Consider the following 24,315-nt stretch of genomic DNA (forward strand, 5'->3'; position numbering starts at 1 on the left):
TGACTGGGCCAATTTTTACTATTATGTCCACTATAAATTTATGAGGTTATAACTCTGGAATGCCTTAAATGGATCCTGGTGATTCCGAGATTGTTTTTTCGTGACATATTGAACTTTATGGTAGTGGTAAAATTTCTTCGATAAGACTTGCGTTTATTTGTGAAAAAAATGGAAATCTGGTGAAAATTTAGAAAATTTTGCAATTTTCCAACTTTGAAAGTCTTTTACCCTTAACCCCTTAATCCCATTTGACGTACTATCCCATCAAGGTGACCTGGGACTTAATTCCCAGGGACGGAATAGTACGTCATAGCTATCGGTCGCGCTTTCCCCGATCGCGGCCGGGTGTCAGCTGACTATCGCAGCTGACATCCGGCACTATGTGCCAGGAGCCGTTATGGACCGCCCCTGGCAAATTAAGCCCCGGCACACTGCGATCAAACATGATCGCAGTGTTCTGGCGGTATAGGGAAGCATCACGCAGGGAGAGGGCTCCCTGCGGGCTTCCCTGAGACCCTCAGAGCAACGCGATGTGATCACGTTGCTCCGAGGGTCTCCTATCTTCTTCTCCCTGCAGCAGGCCCAGATCCAAAATTGGCTGCAGGGCTGCATCCGGGTCCTGCAGGGAGGTGGCCAGTAGCCCTGCTTGTCAGATCGCTGATCTAACACAGTGCTCTGCAAAGTGTTAGATCAGCGATCTGACCTTATAACTTGATGCCACCCCTGGGGCAATGTTATAAAGTAAAAAAAAAAATATTTAGTTGTGTTAAAAAAAAAATTCCTAAATAAAGAAAAAAAATATATATATTGTTCCCATAAATAAATTTCTTTATCTAAATAAAAAAAGGCAATAAAATTACACATATTTAGTATCGCCGCGTCCCGACCTATAAAACTGTCCCACTAGTTAACCCCTTCAGTGAACACCGTAAAAAAAAAAAACGAGGCAAAAAACAACGCTTTATTATCATAACGCCAAACAAAAAGTGGAATAGCACGCGATCAAAAAGACGGATATAAATAACCATGGTACCGCTGAAAACGTCATCTTGTCACGCAAAAAACGAGCTGCCATACAGCGTCATCAGTGAAAAAATAAAAAAGATATAGTCCTCAGATTAAAGCGATGCAAAAATAATTATTTTTTCTATAAAACAGTTTTTATCGTATAAAAGCGCCAAAACATAAAAAAATGATATAAATGAGGTATCACTGTAATCGTACTGACCCGAAGAATAAAACTGCTTTATCCATGATGCCAAACGCGGAACGGTATAAACGCCCCCCTAAAAAAGAAACTCATGAATAGCTGTTTTTTGGTCATACTGCCTCACAAAAATCGGAAAAAAAGCGATCAAAAAATGTCACGTGCCCAAAAATGTTACCAATAAAAACGTCAACTCGTCCCGCAAAAAACAAGACCTCACATGACTCTGTAGACCAAAATATGGAAAAATTATAGCTCTCAAAATGTGGAGACGCAAAAACTATTTTTTGCAATAAAAAGCGTCTTTTAGTCTGTGATGGCTGTCAATCATAAAAATCCACTAATGATTAAATTAAAAAAATGTATTTATTTCCATTTTCCCATTAGGGTTAGGGCTAGGGTTAGGATTAGGTCTAGGGTTAGGATTAGGTCTAGGGTTAGGATTAGGGGTAGGGTTAAGGCTAGGGTTATGGCTAGGGTTGGGGCTAGGGTTAGGGTTGGGGCTAGGGTTTCAGTTAGAATTGGGGGTTTCCACTGTTTAGGCACATCAGGGGATCTCCAAACGCGACATGGCATCTGATCTCAATTCCAGCCAATTCTGCGTTGAAAAAGTAAAACGGTGCTCCTTCCCTTCTGAGCTCTCCCGTGCGCCCAAACAGGGGCTTACCCCAACATATGGGGTATCAGTGTACTCAGGACAAATTGGACAGCAACTTTGGGGTCCAATTTCTCTTGTTACCCTTGGGAAAATAAAAATTTGGGGGCTAAAAAAACATTTTTGTGAAACAAAAATGATTTTTTATTTTCACGGCTCTGCGTTATAAACTGTAGTGAAACACTTGGGGGTTCATAGTTCTCACAACACATCTAGATAAGTTCCTTGGGGGGTCTAGTTTCCAATATGGCGTCACTTGTGGGGGTTTCTACTGTTTAGGTACATCAGGGGCTCTGCAAACGCAATGTGATGCCTGCAGACCATTACATCTAAGTCTGCATTCCAAATGGTGCTCCTTCCCTTCCGAGCTCTGCCATGCGCCCAAACGGTGGTTCCCCCCACATATGGGGTATCAGCGTACTCAGGACAATTTGGACAAGAACCTTTGGGGTCCAATTTCTCCTGCTACCCTTGGGAAAATACAAAACTGGGGGCTAAAAAATAATTGGAAAAAAAATGATTTTTTATTTTCACGGCTCTGCGTTATAAACTGTAGTGAAACACTTGGGGGTTCAAAGTTCTCACAACACATCTAGATAAGTTCCTTGGGGGGTCTAGTTTCCAATATAGGGTCACTTGTGGGGGGTTTCTACTGTTTAGGTACATTCTACTGTTTAGGTACTTGCAGGCTAAAAAATAATTTTTGTGGGAATAAAAATAAAAATAATTTTTATTTTCACGGCTCTGCGTTATAAACTGTAGTGAAACACTTGGGGGTTCAAAGCTCTCACAATACATCTAGATAAGTTCCTTAGGGGTCATGAGCTTCTTTATTTTGGCCAAAATATCAACTAATACCTCACATAAAGATATATTTTTTTATGTGTTTTTTGCACTTTTTTTCGGGGTGCAGTTGGGCCCATTTTTCTCTTGTAAACTGTGGTGTCTGTTCACATGGGGTGCATTTGGATAGCGCTGGGCAGGCCCGCCTGATCTAATAGAAGGGTGTCACTACTAGGCCTGCCTGGATGCTGTGCATCTCCATTGTGTGAACAGCGCCACATACAAGTTTTTTATGTGCAGCAATGTGCCAAGCAGCCACCCCCTCCATTAGTTTGGTAGGCCGTGAGTGGCTGCCTCATCGGTTATGCTGCACCTGTGTTTTTTTTCATCTTGACCACATGGGTCCACTGCATCCTGATAGTGCATTTGTTTGGAGGCCTAGGCAGGTAAGCATCTCTGCCTTGTTTTGCTGTTTTTTCTCATTTTTGGAGGATCTCTGAATCCTCTTTTTGTGCTTTTAGCTATTTTAGAGTTAGGACTCATGAGCGTGGGGACCCTTGACGTGGGTCATGAGCTTCTTTATTTTGGCCAAAATATCAACTAATACCTCACATAAAGATATATTTTTTTATGTGTTTTTTGCACTTTTTTTCGGGGTGCAGTTGGGCCCATTTTTCTCTTGTAAACTGTGGTGTCTGTTCACATGGGGTGCATTTGGATAGCGCTGGGCAGGCCCGCCTGATCTAATAGAAGGGTGTCACTACTAGGCCTGCCTGGATGCTGTGCATCTCCATTGTGTGAACAGCGCCACATACAAGTTTTTTATGTGCAGCAATGTGCCAAGCAGCCACCCCCTCCATTAGTTTGGTAGGCCGTGAGTGGCTGCCTCATCGGTTATGCTGCACCTGTGTTTTTTTTCATCTTGACCACATGGGTCCACTGCATCCTGATAGTGCATTTGTTTGGAGGCCTAGGCAGGTAAGCATCTCTGCCTTGTTTTGCTGTTTTTTCTCATTTTTGGAGGATCTCTGAATCCTCTTTTTGTGCTTTTAGCTATTTTAGAGTTAGGACTCATGAGCGTGGGGACCCTTGACGTGGGTCATGAGCTTCTTTATTTTGGCCAAAATATCAACTAATACCTCACATAAAGATATATTTTTTTATGTGTTTTTTGCACTTTTTTTCGGGGTGCAGTTGGGCCCATTTTTCTCTTGTAAACTGTGGTGTCTGTTCACATGGGGTGCATTTGGATAGCGCTGGGCAGGCCCGCCTGATCTAATAGAAGGGTGTCACTACTAGGCCTGCCTGGATGCTGTGCATCTCCATTGTGTGAACAGCGCCACATACAAGTTTTTTATGTGCAGCAATGTGCCAAGCAGCCACCCCCTCCATTAGTTTGGTAGGCCGTGAGTGGCTGCCTCATCGGTTATGCTGCACCTGTGTTTTTTTTCATCTTGACCACATGGGTCCACTGCATCCTGATAGTGCATTTGTTTGGAGGCCTAGGCAGGTAAGCATCTCTGCCTTGTTTTGCTGTTTTTTCTCATTTTTGGAGGATCTCTGAATCCTCTTTTTGTGCTTTTAGCTATTTTAAAGTTCCTTAGGGGGTCTACTTTCCAAAATGGTGTCACTTGTGGGGGGGTTTCAATGTTTAGGCACATCAGGAGCTCTCCAAACGCAACATGGCTACCCATCTCAATTCCAGTCAATTTTGCATTGAAAAGTCAAATAAACTCCTTCCCTTCCGAGCTCTGCCATGCGCCCAAACAGTGGTTTACTCCCACATATGGGTATCCGCATACTCAAGACAAATTGTACAACAACTTTTGGGGTTTCTCTTGTTACCCTTGGTAAAATAAAACAAATTGGAGCTGAAGTAAATTTTGTGTGAAAAAAAGTTAAATGTTCATTTTTATTTAAACATTTCAAAAATTCCTGTGAAACACCAGAAGGGTTAATAAACTTCTTGAATGTGGTTTTGAGCACCTTGAGGGGTGCAGTTTTTAGAATGGTATCACACTTGGCTATTTTCTATCATATAGACCCCTCAAAATGTCTTCAAATGAGATGTGGTCCCTAAAAAAAATGGTGTTGTAAAAATGAGAAATTGCTGGTCAACTTTTAACTCTTATAACTCCCAAACAAAATAAAAATTTTGGTTCCAAAATTGTGCTGATGTAAAGTAGACATGTGGGAAATGTTACTTATTAAGTATTTTGTGTGACATATCTCTGATTTAAGGGCATAAAAATTAAAAGTTGGAAAATTGCTACATTTTCAATATTTTCTCCAAATTTCCACTTTTTTCACAAATAAACGCAGGTAATATCGAAGAAATTTTACCACTATCATGAAGTACAATATGTCACGAGAAAACAATGTCAGAATCATCAGGATTCGTTGAAGTGTTCCAGAGTTATAACCTCATAAAGGGACAGTGGTCAGAATTGTAAAAATTGGCCTGGTCATTAACGTGCAAACCACCCTTGGGGCTTAAGGGGTTAAATCACACAGATATGTCACAAAAATACTGAAATAATAACATTTCCCACATGTCTACTTTACATCAGCACAATTTTGGAAGCAACATTTTTTTTGTTAGGAAGTTATAAGGGTTAAAAGCTGACCAGCGATTTCTCATTGTTACAACATCATGTTATTATATATAATAGTATCTATAATATAACGCTGGGAGCGTCACTCTGTCCGAAGCCTTAATAGACTGTGCAAGCGCAAGCGCCGGCGCAGTCTGGACCCCACAGAGCGACACTCCCAGGAGATCGCGGTATGCGTAAGCGCTGAACGCACACCGCGATCTCCAACGGAGAAACAGGGACGAGCCAGGAGGCGGAGGGTGAGTATACTTACCTGTCCCGTTCCACCGACGCGATTCCGGGCCATGAATGTCCCCCTGCTCCCGTAATCGGCGCCTGCGCAGTCCGCGCTTTCCGGCGCCATTTTCTTGAAGACACACTGCAATGTGTCTTCAAGAAAATGGCGCCGGAAAGCGCGGACTGCGCAGGCGCCGATTCCGGCACCAGGAGGACACAGAAAATGGCGCCGGAAGTGAATGAGGTAGCGCAAGTAACAAATTGCTGTGCCATGAGGCTGTGGCACTTCATGCCACAGCTATTTGTTACTTACGCCACCTGATTCATTTCCGCCGCCATTTTCTTGGTCCTGCTCCCGGAATCGGCGCCTGCGCAGTCCGCGCTTTCCAGCGCCATTTTCTTGAAGACACATTGCAGTGTGTCTTCAAGAAAATGGCGCCGGAAAGCGCGGACTGCACAGGCGCCGATTCCGGGAGCAGGACCAGGAAAATGGCGGCGGAAATGAATCAGGTGGCGACAGCCGCTGCACCCAGCACAGCCGTCCACAACGAACGCACCCAGCACAGCCGCCGCACCCACCACAGCCATTGCACCCAGCACAGCCACCGCAGCCACGCACAGCCGCCTACAGCCACGCACAGCCGCCTACAGCCACGCACAGCCGCCTACAGCCACGCACATCTGCGCACAGCCGCCGCACCCAGCACAGCCGCCGCACCCAGCACAGCCGCCGCACCCAGCACAGCTGCCTGTTATGACCCCAATGGCGAGGGTCTCAGAGGAACGTGGAAGTCTGCAGAATACAAAAATCCAGCTCATAGGGCAGTGGTAACTGGGTTGACCATATATCTACTCCTAACGCCAACACTAGAAGTAGCCGGGGATCATTCCTACGTTGATTCTAGATGACACGCGCCAGCCGGAGAATCTAGCTACCCCTAGTAGAGGAAAACAAAGACCTTTCTTGCCTCCAGAGAAGGGGACCCCAAAGCTGGATAGAAGCCCCCCACAAATAATGACGGTGAGGTAAGAGGAAATGACAAACACAGAAATGAACCAGGTTTAGCACAGAGAGGCCCGCTTACTGATAGCAGAATAAAGAAAGGTAACTTATATGGTCAACAAAAACCCTATCAAAATCCACACTGGAAATTCAAGAACCCCCGAACCGTCTAACGGTCCGGGGGGAGAACACCAGCCCCCTAGAGCTTCCAGCAAAGGTCAGGATATAGATTTGGAACAAGCTGGACAAAAATACAAAACCAAAACAAATAGCAAAAAGCAAAAGGCAGACTTAGCTGATATAACTGGAACCAGGATCAGTAGACAAGAGCACAGCAGACTAGCTCTGATAACTACGTTGCCAGGCATTGAACTGAAGGTCCAGGGAGCTTATATAGCAACACCCCTAACTAACGACCCAGGTGCGGATAAAAGGAATGACAGAAAAACCAGAGTCAAAAAACTAGTAACCACTAGAGGGAGCAAAAAGCAAATTCACAACAGTACCCCCCCCTTAGTGAGGGGTCACCGAACCCTCACCACGACCACCAGGGCGATCAGGATGAGCGGCATGAAAGGCACGAACTAAATCGGCCGCATGAACATCAGAGGCGACCACCCAGGAATTATCCTCCTGACCATAGCCCTTCCACTTGACCAGGTACTGAAGCCTCCGCCTGGAGAGGCGAGAATCCAAGATCTTCTCCACCACGTACTCCAACTCGCCCTCAACCAACACCGGAGCAGGAGGCTCAGCAGAAGGAACTACAGGCACAATGTACCGCCGCAACAAGGACCTATGAAATACATTGTGAATAGCAAACGACACAGGAAGATCCAGACGAAAAGATACAGGATTAAGGATTTCCAATATCTTGTAAGGCCCAATAAAACGAGGTTTAAATTTGGGAGAGGAGACCTTCATAGGAACAAAGCGGGAAGAAAGCCACACCAAATCCCCAACGCGTAGTCGGGGACCCACACCGCGGCGGCGGTTGGCAAAGCGCTGAGCCTTCTCCTGTGACAACTTCAAGTTGTCCACCACATGATTCCAGATCTGCTGCAACCTATCCACCACAGAATCCACCCCAGGACAGTCAGAAGGCTCCACATGACCCGAAGAAAAGCGAGGATGGAAACCAGAGTTGCAGAAAAAAGGCGAAACCAAGGTGGCGGAACTAGCCCGATTATTAAGGGCAAACTCAGCCAACGGCAAGAATGTCACCCAATCGTCCTGATCAGCAGAGACAAAACACCTCAAATAAGCCTCCAAAGTCTGATTGGTTCGCTCCGTCTGTCCATTAGTCTGAGGATGGAAAGCAGACGAAAACGACAAATCAATGCCCATCCTACTACAAAAGGATCGCCAGAACCTAGAAACGAACTGGGATCCTCTGTCTGACACAATATTCTCAGGGATGCCGTGCAAACAAACCACGTTCTGGAAAAACACAGGAACCAGATCGGAAGAGGAAGGCAGCTTAGGCAAAGGAACCAAATGGACCATCTTGGAGAAGCGATCACATATCACCCAGATAACGGACATGCCCTGAGATAGCGGAAGATCAGAAATGAAATCCATGGAGATATGTGTCCAAGGTCTCTTCGGGACAGGCAAGGGCAAGAGCAAACCGCTGGCACGAGAACAGCAAGGCTTAGCTCGAGCACAAGTCCCACAGGACTGCACAAATGACCGCACATCCCTTGACAAGGAAGGCCACCAAAAGGACCTGGCCACCAGATCTCTGGTGCCAAAAATTCCCGGGTGACCTGCCAACACCGAGGAATGAACCTTGGAAATGACTCTGCTGGTCCACTTATCCGGGACAAACAGTCTGTCAGGTGGACAAGACTCAGGCCTATCAGCCTGAAATCTCTGCAACACACGTCGCAGATCCGGAGAAATAGCTGACAAGATAACTCCATCTTTAAGAATACCAACAGGATCAGCGACTCCAGGAGCATCAGGCACAAAGCTCCTAGAAAGAGCATCGGCCTTCACATTCTTTGAACCTGGTAAATACGAGACAACAAAATCAAAGCGGGAGAAAAACAATGACCAGCGGGCCTGTCTCGGATTAAGGCGTTTAGCAGACTCGAGATACATCAGATTTTTGTGATCAGTCAAGACCACCACACGATGCTTAGCACCCTCGAGCCAATGACGCCACTCCTCAAATGCCCATTTCATGGCCAACAACTCCCGATTGCCCACATCATAATTTCGCTCGGCAGGCGAAAACTTCCTAGAGAAAAAGGCACAAGGTTTCATAACAGAGCAACCAGGGCCTCTCTGCGACAAAACGGCCCCTGCCCCAATCTCCGAAGCATCCACCTCAACCTGAAAGGGAAGTGAGACGTCAGGCTGGCACAAAACAGGCGCCGAAGTAAACCGGCGTTTCAACTCCTGGAAAGCCTCCACGGCAGCAGGAGCCCAGTTAGCTACATCGGAGCCCTTCTTGGTCATATCCGTCAAAGGTTTCACAATGCTAGAAAAATTAGCGATAAAACGACGGTAGAAGTTAGCGAAGCCCAAGAACTTCTGAAGACTCTTAACTGACGAGGGCTGAGTCCAATCAAGAATAGCTCGGACCTTGACTGGGTCCATCTCCACAGCAGAAGGGGAAAAAATGAACCCCAAAAAGGGAACCTTCTGTACACCAAAGAGACACTTTGAGCCCTTGACAAACAAAGAATTTTCACGCAAAATTTTAAAGACCAACCTGACCTGCTCCACATGCGAATCCCAATTATCAGAAAAAACCAAAATATCATCCAGATAAACAATCAAAAATTTATCCAGATACTTCCGGAAAATGTCATGCATAAAGGACTGAAAAACTGAAGGCGCATTGGAGAGCCCAAAAGGCATCACCAAGTACTCAAAATGACCTTCGGGCGTATTGAATGCGGTTTTCCATTCATCACCTTGCTTAATGCGCACAAGGTTGTACGCACCACGAAGGTCTATCTTGGTGAACCACTTGGCACCCTTAATCCGGGCAAACAAGTCAGACAACAGCGGTAAAGGATACTGAAATTTGACAGTAATCTTATTTAAAAGCCGATAATCAATACAAGGTCTCAAAGATCCGTCCTTTTTTGCCACAAAAAAGAATCCCGCACCAAGAGGGGAAGAAGACGGACGAATATGTCCTTTTTCCAGAGACTCCTTGATATATGAACGCATAGCGGTATGTTCAGGTACCGACAGATTAAACAGTCTTCCCTTAGGAAATTTACTGCCTGGGATCAAATCTATAGCACAGTCACAGTCCCTATGAGGATGCAGTGCACTGGACTCAGACTCACTGAAGACATCCTGATAATCAGACAAATACTCCGGAACTTCCGAAGGCGTAGAAGAAGCAATAGACACAGGCAGGGAATCCTCATGAATACCACGACAGCCCCAACTTGAGACTGACATAGCCTTCCAGTCCAGGACTGGATTATGGGTCTGTAACCATGGCAGCCCTAAAACGACCAAATCATGCATTTTATGTAAAACCAGGAAACGTATCACCTCGCGGTGTTCAGGAGTCATGCACATGGTAACCTGAGTCCAATACTGCGGTTTATTTGCTGCCAATGGTGTAGCATCAATACCCCTAAGAGGAATAGGATTTTCTAATGGTTCAAGAGTAAATCCACAGCGCTTAGCAAATGAGAGATCCATGAGACTCAGGGCAGCACCTGAATCTACAAACGCCATGACAGGATAAGATGACAGTGAGCAAATCAAAGTTACAGACAGAATAAATTTAGGTTGCAAATTACCAACGGTGACAGGACTAACAACCTTAGCTATACGTTTAGAGCATGCTGAGATAACATGTGTAGAATCACCACAGTAGTAGCACAAGCCATTCCGGCGTCTATGAATTTTCCGCTCATTTCTAGTCAGGATTCTATCACATTGCATTAAATCAGGTGTCTGTTCAGACAACACCATGAGGGAATTTGCGGTTTTGCGCTCCCGCAACCGCCGGTCAATTTGAATAGCCAGTGCCATAGTATCATTAAGACCTGTGGGAATGGGAAAACCCACCATAACATTCTTAATGGCTTCAGAAAGGCCATTTCTAAAATTAGCGGCCAGTGCACACTCGTTCCAATGTGTCAGCACGGACCATTTCCGAAATTTTTGGCAATACACTTCAGCCTCGTCCTGCCCCTGAGACATAGACAGCAAGGCCTTTTCTGCCTGAATCTCAAGATTGGGTTCCTCATAAAGTAAACCGAGCGCCAGAAAAAACGCATCAAGATCAGCCAATGCCGGATCTCCTGGCGCCAGCGAAAAAGCCCAATCCTGAGGGTCGCCCCGTAAGAACGAAATAACAATTTTTACTTGCTGAGCAGAATCTCCTGATGAACAGGGTCTCAGGGACAAAAACAATTTACAATTATTCACGAAATTCCTAAACTTAAACCTGTCTCCGGAAAACAGTTCAGGAATCGGTATTTTAGGTTCTGACCTAGGATTTCTGATAACATAGTCTTGTATGCCCTGCACACGAGTAGCCAGCTGGTCCACACTTGTAATCAAGGTCTGGACATTCATGTCTGCAGCAAGCATAGCCACTCTGAGGTAAAGGGGAAGGAGAAAAAAAAAAAACTCAGAATCTTCTTTCTTATAATCCCTCTTCTGCAATGCATTAAACATTTAATACTGGCCTGGCAAACTGTTATGACCCCAATGGCGAGGGTCTCAGAGGAACGTGGAAGTCTGCAGAATACAAAAATCCAGCTCATAGGGCAGTGGTAACTGGGTTGACCATATATCTACTCCTAACGCCAACACTAGAAGTAGCCGGGGATCATTCCTACGTTGATTCTAGATGACACGCGCCAGCCGGAGAATCTAGCTACCCCTAGTAGAGGAAAACAAAGACCTTTCTTGCCTCCAGAGAAGGGGACCCCAAAGCTGGATAGAAGCCCCCCACAAATAATGACGGTGAGGTAAGAGGAAATGACAAACACAGAAATGAACCAGGTTTAGCACAGAGAGGCCCGCTTACTGATAGCAGAATAAAGAAAGGTAACTTATATGGTCAACAAAAACCCTATCAAAATCCACACTGGAAATTCAAGAACCCCCGAACCGTCTAACGGTCCGGGGGGAGAACACCAGCCCCCTAGAGCTTCCAGCAAAGGTCAGGATATAGATTTGGAACAAGCTGGACAAAAATACAAAACCAAAACAAATAGCAAAAAGCAAAAGGCAGACTTAGCTGATATAACTGGAACCAGGATCAGTAGACAAGAGCACAGCAGACTAGCTCTGATAACTACGTTGCCAGGCATTGAACTGAAGGTCCAGGGAGCTTATATAGCAACACCCCTAACTAATGACCCAGGTGCGGATAAAAGGAATGACAGAAAAACCAGAGTCAAAAAACTAGTAACCACTAGAGGGAGCAAAAAGCAAATTCACAACAGCTGCCCACAGCCACGCACAGCCACCTATAGCCACGCACAGCCGCTGCACCCAGCACAGCCACCGCACCCAGCACAGCCGTCCAAAACCGCCGCACCCAGCACAGCCACCGCACCCAGCACAGCCGTCCACAGCCGCCGCACCCAGCACAGCCACGCACAGCCACCCACAGCCACCCACAGCCACCGCACCCACCACAGTTACCGCACCCAGCACAGCCACGCACAGCCGCCGCACCCAGCACAGCCGCCGCACCCAGCACAGCCACGCACAGCCGCCTACAGCCACGCACAGCCGCTGCACCCAGCACAGCCACCGCACCCAGCACAGCCATCCACAGCCGCCGCACCCAGCACAGCCACACACAGCCACCCACAGCCGCCCGCACCCAGCACAGCCACGCACAGCCGTGCCACATACAGCCGCCCGCACTCAGCACAGCCACATACAGCCGCCCGCACTCAGCACAGCCGCCCGCACTCAGCACAGCCGCCCGCACTGATGGGGGCGCAGGATGGAGCAGCACGTGATAGGATGGGGGCGCAGGATGGGAGCACATGACAGGATGGGGATGCAGGATGGAGCAGCACATGACACAGTGGAGCAGCACATGACAGGATGGGGGCGCAGGATGGAGCAGCACATGACACGGTGGAGCAGCACATGACAGGATGGGGGCGCAGGATGGAGCAGCACATGACAGGATGGGGATGCAGGATGGAGCAGCACATGACACGGTGGAGCAGCACATGACAGGATGGGGGCACAGGATGGAGCAGCACATGACAGGATGGGAGAGCAAGATGGGAGCAGCACATACCAGGATGGAGACCATATACCAATATAAATGCTCGCCACCCGGGCGTAGAACGGGTTCAATAGCTAGTGTTATTATGTTGGAAGCTGCGGGACCAGTGTGGTGGCTGTGAAGTACTATATGAAGACGCTGGAGGGTGAGTATAAGAATGGGAGCACAGGGCTTATATTGAAAGCACCACTCCAGCACTGCAAAATAACACTGGAGTGCTGCTTTAAAATCCCATGGGAGAACTATAACTCCCAGTATGTCCTGCAGATCCTATGGCATGCTGGGAGTTATAGTTCACCACAGGAGTGTCAGAGTGCTTTATTGTGTGTTGCAGAGACTAACCTCTTAATTGTGGCAGCCAACCAGCCACACTGTGGTGAGGTAAAAGCATCCCATGACTGCACACACAGAGCCCTCCCTCTTGTTGCCTCTCCACAGCACAGGTCATAAGAGGAAGCGTGCAGATTCTAGTGCGGTGTCTGAAGGACCTGTGATGACGTCAAGAAGAGGGAGGGCTCTGTGCTGTCATGTGATGCTCCAGCCCACCCACTTCATGACATAGAAGGGTCCTTATGCCCAGCACTCAGCCCCAGGCAGGTATGCAGGCCTCTTGTCCCCTCTGGCCCCCTGCTGCTGCCCCCTACTCCACTGGACACAGATCTCCCCAGCCGCTGCAGGAATCCAGTGCTGGGGAAACCATGTGTGTCCGCTGCTTAAGTGGAGTATTCATTTGCTGCTCCCAGTTCACTGCTCTGGCTCACTGCTCAGCTGACAGGTGGGCAGGGAAGCGGCTAATGAATATTCACTGCACTTAATCATCGGGACGGTTTTCCCAGTGCTGATTCCGGGCAGCAGGGACATTTTTCTGTCTCCTAAAAGTGGGATCACAGTGCGATCCCACTCGCTGCGCCCCCCCCTCCACACAGGTTACATTCTGACCATAAGACGCACCCACACTTTCCTCCCAAATTTGGAGGAAAAAAAGTGCGTCTTATGGTCGGAAAAATACCGTATACTGTCATTAGTTACATTAATTCCTTTAATTATAATTCGAAGGTTAAAAGCTACAGTATATAAAAATGGACTGAGAATTTCCCGGGTCTCGGTGCAACACATGGCAAAAGAATTCTTATCACCAACCAAACATTTTACATTTATTTTACAACCCAAGCTCTTTATTTAATCAATGCTCTGATTGTAAAAACAAGGCTGCAAAAGTATAGAGACCTCTTTTCCCACAGAGATTCCTCTTGTCTACTACTCTGGACAAGGTATCCACTACATTTTATCCAGCATTTTTCATACTTCTCTACGCTGTCTTGACCTAAAATACACTTATATTCTGACACTGTACTATTGTCATATTTGCACTTTTTTCTTATACAATGGAGTTTTATAGGGTTGATTAGCCTTTCAGGCAGACAACTTTAATGCATTGGACATATTATTACTACTGGTTATACCCTATTTATATAGTCCTAGTGGTCAGACATTTATGTTTCACTTTTTGGGTTTCCCTTTGGGTGATGTTTATTTTGGCTGCTAAGCAACTCATGTGCTTACACTTTATTTTTTAAAAATTCAATTTTTATTAAAAGGTTAAATAATTTTCAATCACAAAAATACAACAAAAAGAATAGAATAGCTAGGACAATATCAGCATCGATATATCATAAAATATAAGCATAAAGTCCAATAAAACATCAAGTTATTGGAAGAAAAAAGAGGGAAGGGAACATTTTAGGCCATCAGTAATACAATTATGAAGTTACTGAAATCCAATGGAAACCATACATAGCGTAGCCAGGCGCGAACCAACAAGAAGCACAATCCGGACAGAGAAGAAACGGGTGGATCACATCAGTCTCATGTAAGATGGTAGGCATCGGATTCTTGGAATTCAATCCGGTCTCTCCAAGTCTCACAGTATCTATCACAGTCAGTGGAGGATTGGGCAATCAAATGTTCCATCCTATTTAGAAGGGCTATCTCACAGAACCACTCATCCAGAGTAGGTGGAGAAGTACTTTTTCAGTGACGAGGAATGAAATTCTTAGCAGCCTGTATAAGGTAGCTTATTAAAGATCTTTTGCATTTGGTGAAACTAGTTGGGATCATAAAGAGCAAAATAGTTTCAGGAGAGTCGGGCACAGAGAGACTAGTCATTTTTTTAATAGTCTGAATTACCTGAGTCCAGAAACTTCTTATTATTGGACAGCTCCACCAAATGTGTGTCATCGTCTCCTCTTCCACTCCACATCTCCAGCATCTATCTGATACTGCGTGAAAGCACTTATGAAGTAATATGGGTGTTACGCCCACAGGGCGTGGGGAAATATAGTGGACTCACTAGACGACTGGTGGAGCAGTGGTAGCTGTATACCCGGTACACAAGAGACAGGAGAATGGCTTCAAAAAGCAAAGGTATTTAACCCCTTCATGACCTTGCCGTTTTTTGCAATTCTGACCAGTGTCCCTTTATGAGGTAATAACTCAGGAACGCTTCAACGGATCCTAGCAATTCTGAGATTGTTTTTTCGTGACATATTGGGCTTCATGTTAGTGGTAAATTTAGGTCGATAATTTCTGAGTTTATTTGTGAAAAAAAACGGAAATTTGGCAAAAATTTTGAAAATTTCGCAATTTTCACATTTTGAATTTTTATTCTGTTAAACCAGAGAGTTATGTGACACAAAATAGTTAATAAATAACATTTCCCACATGTCTACTTTACATCAGCACAATTTTGGAAACACATTTTTTTTTTGCTAGGAAGTTATAAGGGTTAAAATTTGACCAGTGATTTCTCATTTTTACAACAAAATTTACAAAACCATTTTTTTTAGGGACCACCTCACATTTGAAGTCAGTTTGAGGGTTCTATATGGCTGAAAATACCCAAAAGTGACACCATTCTAAAAACTGCACCCCTCAAGGTGCTCAAAACCACATTCAAGAAGTTTATTAACCCTTCAGGTGTTTCACAGCAGCAGAAGCAACATGGAAGTAAAAAATGAACATTTAACTTTTTAGTCACAAAAATGATATTTTAGCGAAAAATTTTTTATTTTCCCAAGGGTAAAAGGAGAAACTGGACCACAGACGTTGTTGTCCAATTTGTCCTGAGTACGCTGATACCTCATATGTGGGGGTAAACCACTGTTTGGGCGCACGGCAGGGCTCGGAAGGGAAGGAGCGCCATTTGACTTTTTCAATGAAAAATTGGCTCCAATCGTTAGAGGACACCATGTCGCGTTTGGAGAGCCCCCGTGTGCCTAAACATTGGAGCTCCCCCACAAGTGACCCCATTTTGGATACTAGACCCCCCAAGGAACTTATCTAGAAGCATAGTGAGCACTTTAAACCCCCAGGTGCTTCACAAATTGATCCGTAAAAATGAAAAAGTACTTTTTTTTCACAAAAAAATTATTTTAGCCTCAATTTTTTCATTTTCACATGGGCAACAGGATAAAATGGATCCTAAACTTTGTTAGGCAATTTCTCCTGAGTACACCAATACCTCACATGTGGGGGTAAACCACTGTTTGGGCACATGGTAAGGCTCGGAAGGGAAGGAGCGCCATTTGACTTTTTGAATGAAAAATTATCTCCATCGTTAGCGGACACCATGTCGCGTTTGGAAAGCCCCTGTGTGCCTAAACATTGGAGCTCCTCCACAAGTGACCCCATTTTGGAAACTAGACCCCCCCAAGGAACTCATCTAGAGGCATAGTGAGCACTTTAAACCCCCAGGTGCTTCACAAATTGATCCGCAAAAATGAAAAAGTACTTTTTTTTCACACAAAATTTCTTTTAGCCTCAATTCTTTCATTTTCACATGGGCAACAGGATAAAATGGATCCTAAAACTTGTTGGGCAATTTCTCCTGAGTATGCCGATACCTCATATGTGGGGGTAAACCACTGTTTGGGCGCACGGCAGGGCTCGGAAGGGAAGGCACGCCATTTGGCTTTTTGAATGGAAAATTAGCTCCAATCATTAGCGGACACCATGTCGCGTTTGGAGAGCCCCTGTGTGCCTAAACATTGGAGCTCCCGCACAAGTGACCCCATTTTGGAAACTAGACCTCCCAAGGAACTAATCTAGATGTGTGGTGAGCACTTTGAACCCCCAAGTGCTTCACAGAAGTTTATAACGCAGAGCCATGAAAATAAAAAATAATTTTTCTTTTCTCAAAAATTATTTTTTAGCCCACAATTTTTTATTTTCCCAAGGATAATAGGAGAAATTGGACCCCAAAAGTTGTTTTCCAGTTTCTCCTGAGTACGATGATACCCCATATGTGGGGGTAAACCACTGTTTTGGCACACGTCGGGGTTCGGAAGGGAAGTAGTGACGTTTTGAAATGCAGACTTTGATGGAATGCTCTGCGGGCATCAGGTTGCGTTTGCAGAGCCCCTGATGTGCCTAAACAGTAGGAACTCCCCACAATTGACTCCATTTTGGAAACTAGACCCCCGAAGGAACTTATCTAGATGTGTGGTGAGCACTTTGAACCCCCAAGTGCTTCACAGAAGTTTATAACGCAGAGCCGTGAAAATAAAAAATGTGTTTCCTTTCCTCAAAAATATTTTTTTAGCCCAGAATTTTTTTATTTTTGCAAAAGTAACAGGAGAAATTGGACCCCAAAAGTTGTTGTACAGTTTCTCCTGAGTACGCTGATACCCCATATGTGGGGGTAAACCACTGTTTTGGCACACGTCGGGGTTTGGAAGGGAAGTAGTGACGTTTTGAAATGCAGACTTTGATGGAATGCTCTGCGGGCATCAGGTTGCGTTTGCAGAGCCCCTGATGTGCCTAAACAGTAGGAACTCCCCACAAGTGACTCCATTTTGGAAACTAGACCCCCAAGGCTACTTATCTAGATGTGTGGTGAGCACTTTGAACCCCCAAGTGCTTCACAGAAGTTTATAACGCAGAGCCGTGAAAATAATAAATGTGTTTCCTTTCCTCAAAAATATTTTTTTAGCCCAGAATTTTTTATTTTTGCAAGAGTAACAGGAGAAATTGGACCCCAAAAGTTGTTGTCCAGTTTCTCCTGAGTACGCTGATACCCCATATGTGGGGGTAAACCACTGTTTTGGCACACGTCGGGGTTCGGAAGGGAAGTAGTGACGTTTTGAAATGCAGACTTTGATGGAATGCTCTGCGGGCGTCACATTGCATTTGCAGAGCCCCTGATGTGCCTAAACAGTAGAAACACCCCACAAGTGACACCATTTTGGAAACTAGACCCCCGAAGGAACTTATCTAGATGTGTGGTGAGCACTTTCAACCCCCAAGTGCTTCACAGAAGTTTATAACGCAGAGCCGTGAAAATAAAAAATAATTGTTCTTTCCTCAAAAATTATGTTTTAGCAAGTAATTTTTTATTTTTGCAAGGGTAACAAGAGAAATTGGACCCCAACAGTTGTTGCCCAGTTTCTCCTGAGTACGCTGGTACCCCAAATGTGGGGGTAAACCACTGTTTGGGCGCACGTCGGGGCTTGGAAGGGCGGGAGCACCATTTGACTTTTTGAACGCAAGATTGGCTGGAATCAATGGTGGCGCCATGTTGCGTTTGGAGACCCCTGATGTGCCTAAACAGTGGAAACCCCTCAATTCTAACTTCAACACTAACCCCAACACACCCCTAATCCTAATCCCAACTGTAGCCATAACCCTAATCACAACCCTAACCCCAACACACCCCTAACCACAACCCTAACCGCAACACAACCGTAACCCTAATTCCAACCCTAATCCTAACCCTAATCCCAACCGTAACCCTAATCCCAACCCTAACCACAACTGTAACCCCAACACACCCCTAACCCTATCCGTAACCCTAACCACAAGCCTATTCTTAACCCTATTTCCAACCCTAGCCCTAATTCCAACCCTAACCCTAAGGGTATGTGCCCACGTTGCGGATTCGTGTGAGATTTTTCCGCACGATTTTTGAAAAATCTGCAGGTAAAAGGCACTGCGTTTTGCCTGCGGATTTACAGCAGATTTCCAGTGTTTTTTTGTGCGGATTTCACCTGTGGATTCCTATTGAGGAACAGGTGTAAAACGCTGCGGAATCCGCACAAAGAATTGACATGCTGCGGAAAATACAATGCAGCGTTTCTGCACGGAATTTTCCGCACCATGGGCACAGCCGATCCGCTGCAGATCCGCGGCCAATCCGCTGCGGATCCGCTGCGGATCCGCGGCCGATCCGCTGCGGATCCGCTGCCGATCCGCTGCGGATCCGCGGCCGATCCGCTCTGTGTGCACATGCCATAACCCTACCCCTAACCCTAACCCTACCCGTAACCCTAACCCTACCCCTAACCCTACCCCTAGTTCTAACCCTAACCCTAGTGGAAAAAGAAAAAAAAATATTTTCTTTATTTTATTATTGTCCCTACCTATGGGGGTGATAAAGGGGGGGGTTTATTTATTATTTTTTTATTTTGATCGCTGTGGTAGAACCTACCACAGCGATCAAAATGTACCTGTAACGAATCTGCCAGCCGGCAGATTCTTTGCGCGCACTGAGCATGCGCCCGCCATCTTGGAAGATGGCGGCGCCCAGGGAGAAGACGGACCGACTTCGGGAGGATCGGTAAGTATGAGGGGGTGGTGGGGGGGTGGATCGGAGCACAGGGGGGGGGATCGGAGGACGGGGGGAGCGGACAGGAGCACGGGGGAGCGGACAGGAGCACGGGGAAGCGAACAGGGGGACGGAGGGGGGTACCTGACAGAACGGAGGACTGGGGAGGAGATCGGGGGCGGTGGGGGGGGCCAGTACATGATTTCCAGCCATGGCAGATGCTATTGCAGCATCGGCCATGGCTGGATTGCAATATTTCACCATTTTCATAGGTGAAATATTGCAAATTGCTCTGATTGGCTGTTGCACTTTCAACAGCCAATCAGAGCGATCGTAGCCACGTGGGGGCAAAGCCACCCCCCCTAGGCTGAAGTACAACTCCCCCTCTCCCTGCAGATCGGGTAAAATAGGAATTAACCCTTTCACCCGATCTGCAGGGATGCGATCATTCCATGACGCCGCATAGGCGTCATGGGTCGGGAAGGGGTTAATTAAATTAAGCTTAAACAAACAGAGGTGCCTGAGAGAAGAACCCTCTGGACCACAACGCTGAACCACGTAGTGGAGCACCGGGCAAGGTGTACCCCTATACAGGGATTCCCCCATCACAACACCAGATGGCCTAAATGCCGCGGTACCCGGACCAGAGGGACGACCCGTACAGACCGTATTAACAAGACGGTGGAATTCAGGCTCTATCAGTGAAGAGAATCCTGGAAGCTCTGTGTAGTTTCGGAAAGGCTGATCCAGCCGGCAGCAATATCTGGATGGTTCTGCGAGGAGCAGCTTAGTCAGCCTGGAGTGGTAACCAGGGAGTCCAGAAGGATCCAGAATAGGGAACTGCCAGCGGAGGATACTGAGGAAACAGAGGGGTTAGAAAACCAAAAGTAACAAACTACACTTTGCAGAGCACAGCAGAGTGTGGCCTGGGCAGAAGGCCACAAACAATAGAATGAACACATTGCCTAGGCACCTCCCATAATGGGAGGATGCCTTTTATGCACAGAGCATCATAGCACAGAGAGCCTTAATAGAGAACAGGTGCTCTGCTGTTTTAAGTATGTGCAGGAAGCGGGGCGCGCCTCCTAAGAGCATTTCCAGGAGACTTGCCAAGAGCATGCAGGTTCTTAGCAGAGAAAGGAGCCGCTGATCGTCTGGAGCCACAGACAGGGTGAGTAGTACCAGTGGAGCTGCATGAAAGGTGCCGGTCTCCCTTCGCAGTAGAGACCGGACCTGCAGCTGAGGGCATGACAATGGGAACCCGATACCATTTGGAGATGATCTTAACTACAAAGTTGTAGGATCCATAGTAAAATTGTCTCCTCTCCATTACCATGTAGATTGTAAGCCCATGAAGGCAGGGTTCTCTCATCCTGTACCAGTCTGTTAGTTTGTTTATCTTATATATGCTATATGTATGTTATATGGATGTAACCCATAACCCTGGAATGAATGGTGCTTTAAAAATAAATAATAATAATAATAATTACAAAAACAATAATAATATCACATCAAATGATTCAAAAGGCTGTCATGTGATCTAACGTATGCAAATTGCCTCTTTAGAGAGGAAGAGGACTTGAAATCTAGTGCCACCTATTGAAAAAGGCAATCCTAAAAGTCAATATCAACCCTGTTAGGGTTGGCAAATTGCACTAAATAAATTTAATAAAGAAGTGCAATCACAACCCGGGGTCCACCGTGCAGAGATGTAAAACTGCAGCTAATGTGAACAATGGTAGAACACACAGCGAGCGATAGTTAACTCGCACTGAGTTACACATCACTCAGTGAACAGCATACGAAGCTGTGTCACTCGCACACAGAGACAGAATAGATGCTCTGCTATAGAGCTGTGTCACTAACACACAGTAACGGAAAAGATGCTCCTCTATAGAGCTTTGTCAGTCGCACACAGTAATGGAATAGAAATGACGCTAGATACGATCCCTGCTAACCTCACAGGAGATCGAAACCCGCCCACGGGGTAGATAGCAAACAGTGGTCACACAGCCAGCAAAAACACTCAGCCAATTCCTCTGACGAAATACTAGCGGCTTACCGCCGACCCTCAGCATATGCCGACATAGACCACACTGTTGCAACGTCACAAACACACATGTAAAATGATTGATACTAGTGCACCGGTGTGCGCCTCTGAGAGCCTTTTATATGTAAGCTCAAGTGCAGTCGGATAGGACCTTGCCCGTAGCCCAATCCAGAGCTGCATTATCACCAGAGCAGCTGACGACGGACCACCAATGAGATGTCGTCACATCACGAGCATCCTCAGTAGGGTGATTTCTGGACTTAGTCTCCAGAGCGTTCGCTCATCGCTGCCTACCGCTGGTTACCATAGGCTTTGCTGAAGAGCCAGGAGTAACCAGACAAATAGCACGAGCCTGAGCAAGACGCTGGAACTGACGTCTATGCTCAGCAGCACTCACAATGGCCAAAGCTGGATGGGAGACTGCAGATGCAGGCAAGGCTTGGCATCTACCCCGTGCAGTGGGAGAGCCTTGGCACCTAACAAACCCTTTAACGATCCTGGCCACATGATTTAGGATAAAAGCCAAGTCACAACCTCTATTTGCAGACAAGTATTTTGGTGTGTTGCCCCTCCTCAGTGCAAAGCATGAGATTTTTCTGTAGGAAAGGCCTCTGACAGGGGACTGGGGGGATAACATTTTTTCTTGTGGCCTGGCCTGGCATGCTAGTGTGAGGAGGTTTATAAGCTGTGCAATGATCCTGGGAAACAAATTATACAAATTGCCTCTTTTAACTTAATGATGGACAAAACATCACTGCATTGAATGAAGGTTCACAGGAGGCCTGTGGTCTTACAGTTGCACCATTTATGTTGTTATTTTTCCAAGGTTTTCACTTTTTTATACAGTGATTCAAATAACCTGTTTTTTTACACAGTAATAAAGATTAGCTATTCTTTTCAATTTTTTTCTTTTCAATAAAGATTAGCTATTCTTTTCAATTTTCTAATATATGTAGCAGTTTTTGGGGGGCGTTCGAATCCTGAGACCCACACCAGTTTCTCAAAAAGATGTTCTGCGGGGGATTGCTCAGTAAGCAGGAACACTGAACTGTTGCATAGCCATGTGCACAGAGCGGTGTAAGGGTTCAATAGACAGTCCGCCTGCTCACCAGTGCATTGCAAAGTGGCTTTCTGAGCAATCAGTGGGGGTCTCAAGACTTTGACCCACACAAATTTGCCACACATGATGGATAGTGCCTATAATTATATAAAAGAAAAATGTATTGAAAAATACTCGTTAAAAAAAAGTTCAATTCAAGATTGTCTACACTCTGTGCAGTTGAATTATATCTAAATAGCTTTGAAAACTAATAAAATAGGACAAACAAACCTCTGGCTGGAGAAGATCATCCACACAATGCTTAATCTCTGTAAAAAGTAGATTTATTAATGAACCCTGCAACATTTGACACTTTCCCAGCTGGTACAGACTATCCATTTTGAATTGCTGCATTTGAAACTGAAAAAGAAAATAAAAAAAAAATATTACAGACATAAATATATGTATATACCGTAAATATATACAAAGACCAATGCCCCTCATGGTGCCCAAGCAAATGGAATCCACAAGACCTCTTAAGGGGTAATAATTTCGGCATTGTAAAAGTTTTGTGAAAATTTAATGTGGGTAAACTTGAGATGTGTTTTCAAAAGTAAGTCCTATCAATAGGACCCACAAGATTCACAGTCTCACAAATTTGACAGTTTAAAAAAAAAATCTGAGCCCCTTTTCAATAAATTAAATAAATCAAAGGATGAGAAAATGCAGATATTTGTTGCTCAGAGTAATCTTATTAAACCATGGATTGCTTTTAAGTCTGGATGTACATAACATAACAGCATTAGATCAAGAAGAGAAGAAATAGGAAGGACAAAAAAATCTGGCTTTAGAAAAGTAATAATGTGGATCCCACTAAATAGTAGAATCATACATTTGATAGTGGGACAATTTCTCAAAACTTTTCACTAAACAAACACACAAACTTACACATAATATGAACATACCGTAATATCAATGAACTATTGGAGAAAAAAAAGGAAACAATACATTTTTGTTGTCAACAGTAAAGACTCCACTTGACTACATTTCCCAAGTTTGATTTGATATCGGGAATGAATTCTAGAATGATCCTCAGTAACAGACAGACATTTCTGGGCTCCCTGTATTATACAGGGTGGGTCATTTATATGAATAAACCTAAACAAAATGGGAATGCTTGGTGATATCAACTTCCTGTTTGTGGCACATTAGTATATGGGAGGGGGAAAACGTTTCAACTTTTTTTATTGGGTGGTGACTATGGCGGCCATTTTGGATCCAACTTTATTTTTTCAATGGGAACAGGGTCATGTGAAACATCAAACTTATTGAGAATTTCAAAAGAAAAAGAATGGTGTGCTTGGTTTTAACGTAACTTTATTCTTTCATGAGTTATTTGCAAGTTTCTCTTTGTTTACAGCCATTGACATGTCGCAGAGGTTAACACGTGAGGAGCAGATAGAAATTGTGTTGATGTCTGGTGAACACAGTACCCGGGTCATTACAGCAGATTTCATTGCAAGACACTCTACAAGACCACCCATCTCCCATGCTACAGTTACCAAACTGCTTGCCAAATTTCGTGAAACAGGTTCAATGTTGGATTTGCCAAAATTTGGATACAAGAAAACTGTCACTAATGAAGAAACATCAGTGGCTGAAGATGCACTGGAGATGGCATGTTCCCTGAAGATGGCACGTTCCCTAAGTTTTTCCAGCAAGATGGTGCACCACCACATTATCAGGTCTGAGAATTCCTACATGAACAGTTTCCTGGAAAGTGGAATGGTCGTTGTGGGCCAGTTGAATGGCCACCAAGGTCTCCCGATGTGACCCCCTTAGACTTTTATCTTTAGGGTCATCTGAAGGCAATTGTCTATGATGTGAAGATACGAGATG

At 45.4% G+C, this 24,315-nt stretch overlaps 1 protein-coding gene across 1 annotated transcript in view; it reads right to left on the reverse strand.

The window, feature by feature from the left end:
• MEI4 (meiotic double-stranded break formation protein 4) overlaps positions 1-24,315 on the reverse strand; it is a 342,427-nt gene that overhangs the window by 68,266 nt on the left and 249,846 nt on the right. Inside the window, exon 4 of the mRNA XM_077289852.1 lies at positions 22,708-22,836. Coding sequence (XP_077145967.1) covers positions 22,708-22,836 — 129 coding nt within the window. The remainder of the gene's footprint in view (positions 1-22,707; positions 22,837-24,315) is intronic.

This window comes from Ranitomeya variabilis, chromosome 2 (genome assembly GCF_051348905.1).
Source record: "Ranitomeya variabilis isolate aRanVar5 chromosome 2, aRanVar5.hap1, whole genome shotgun sequence".
Classification (NCBI taxonomy): domain Eukaryota; kingdom Metazoa; phylum Chordata; class Amphibia; order Anura; family Dendrobatidae; genus Ranitomeya; species Ranitomeya variabilis.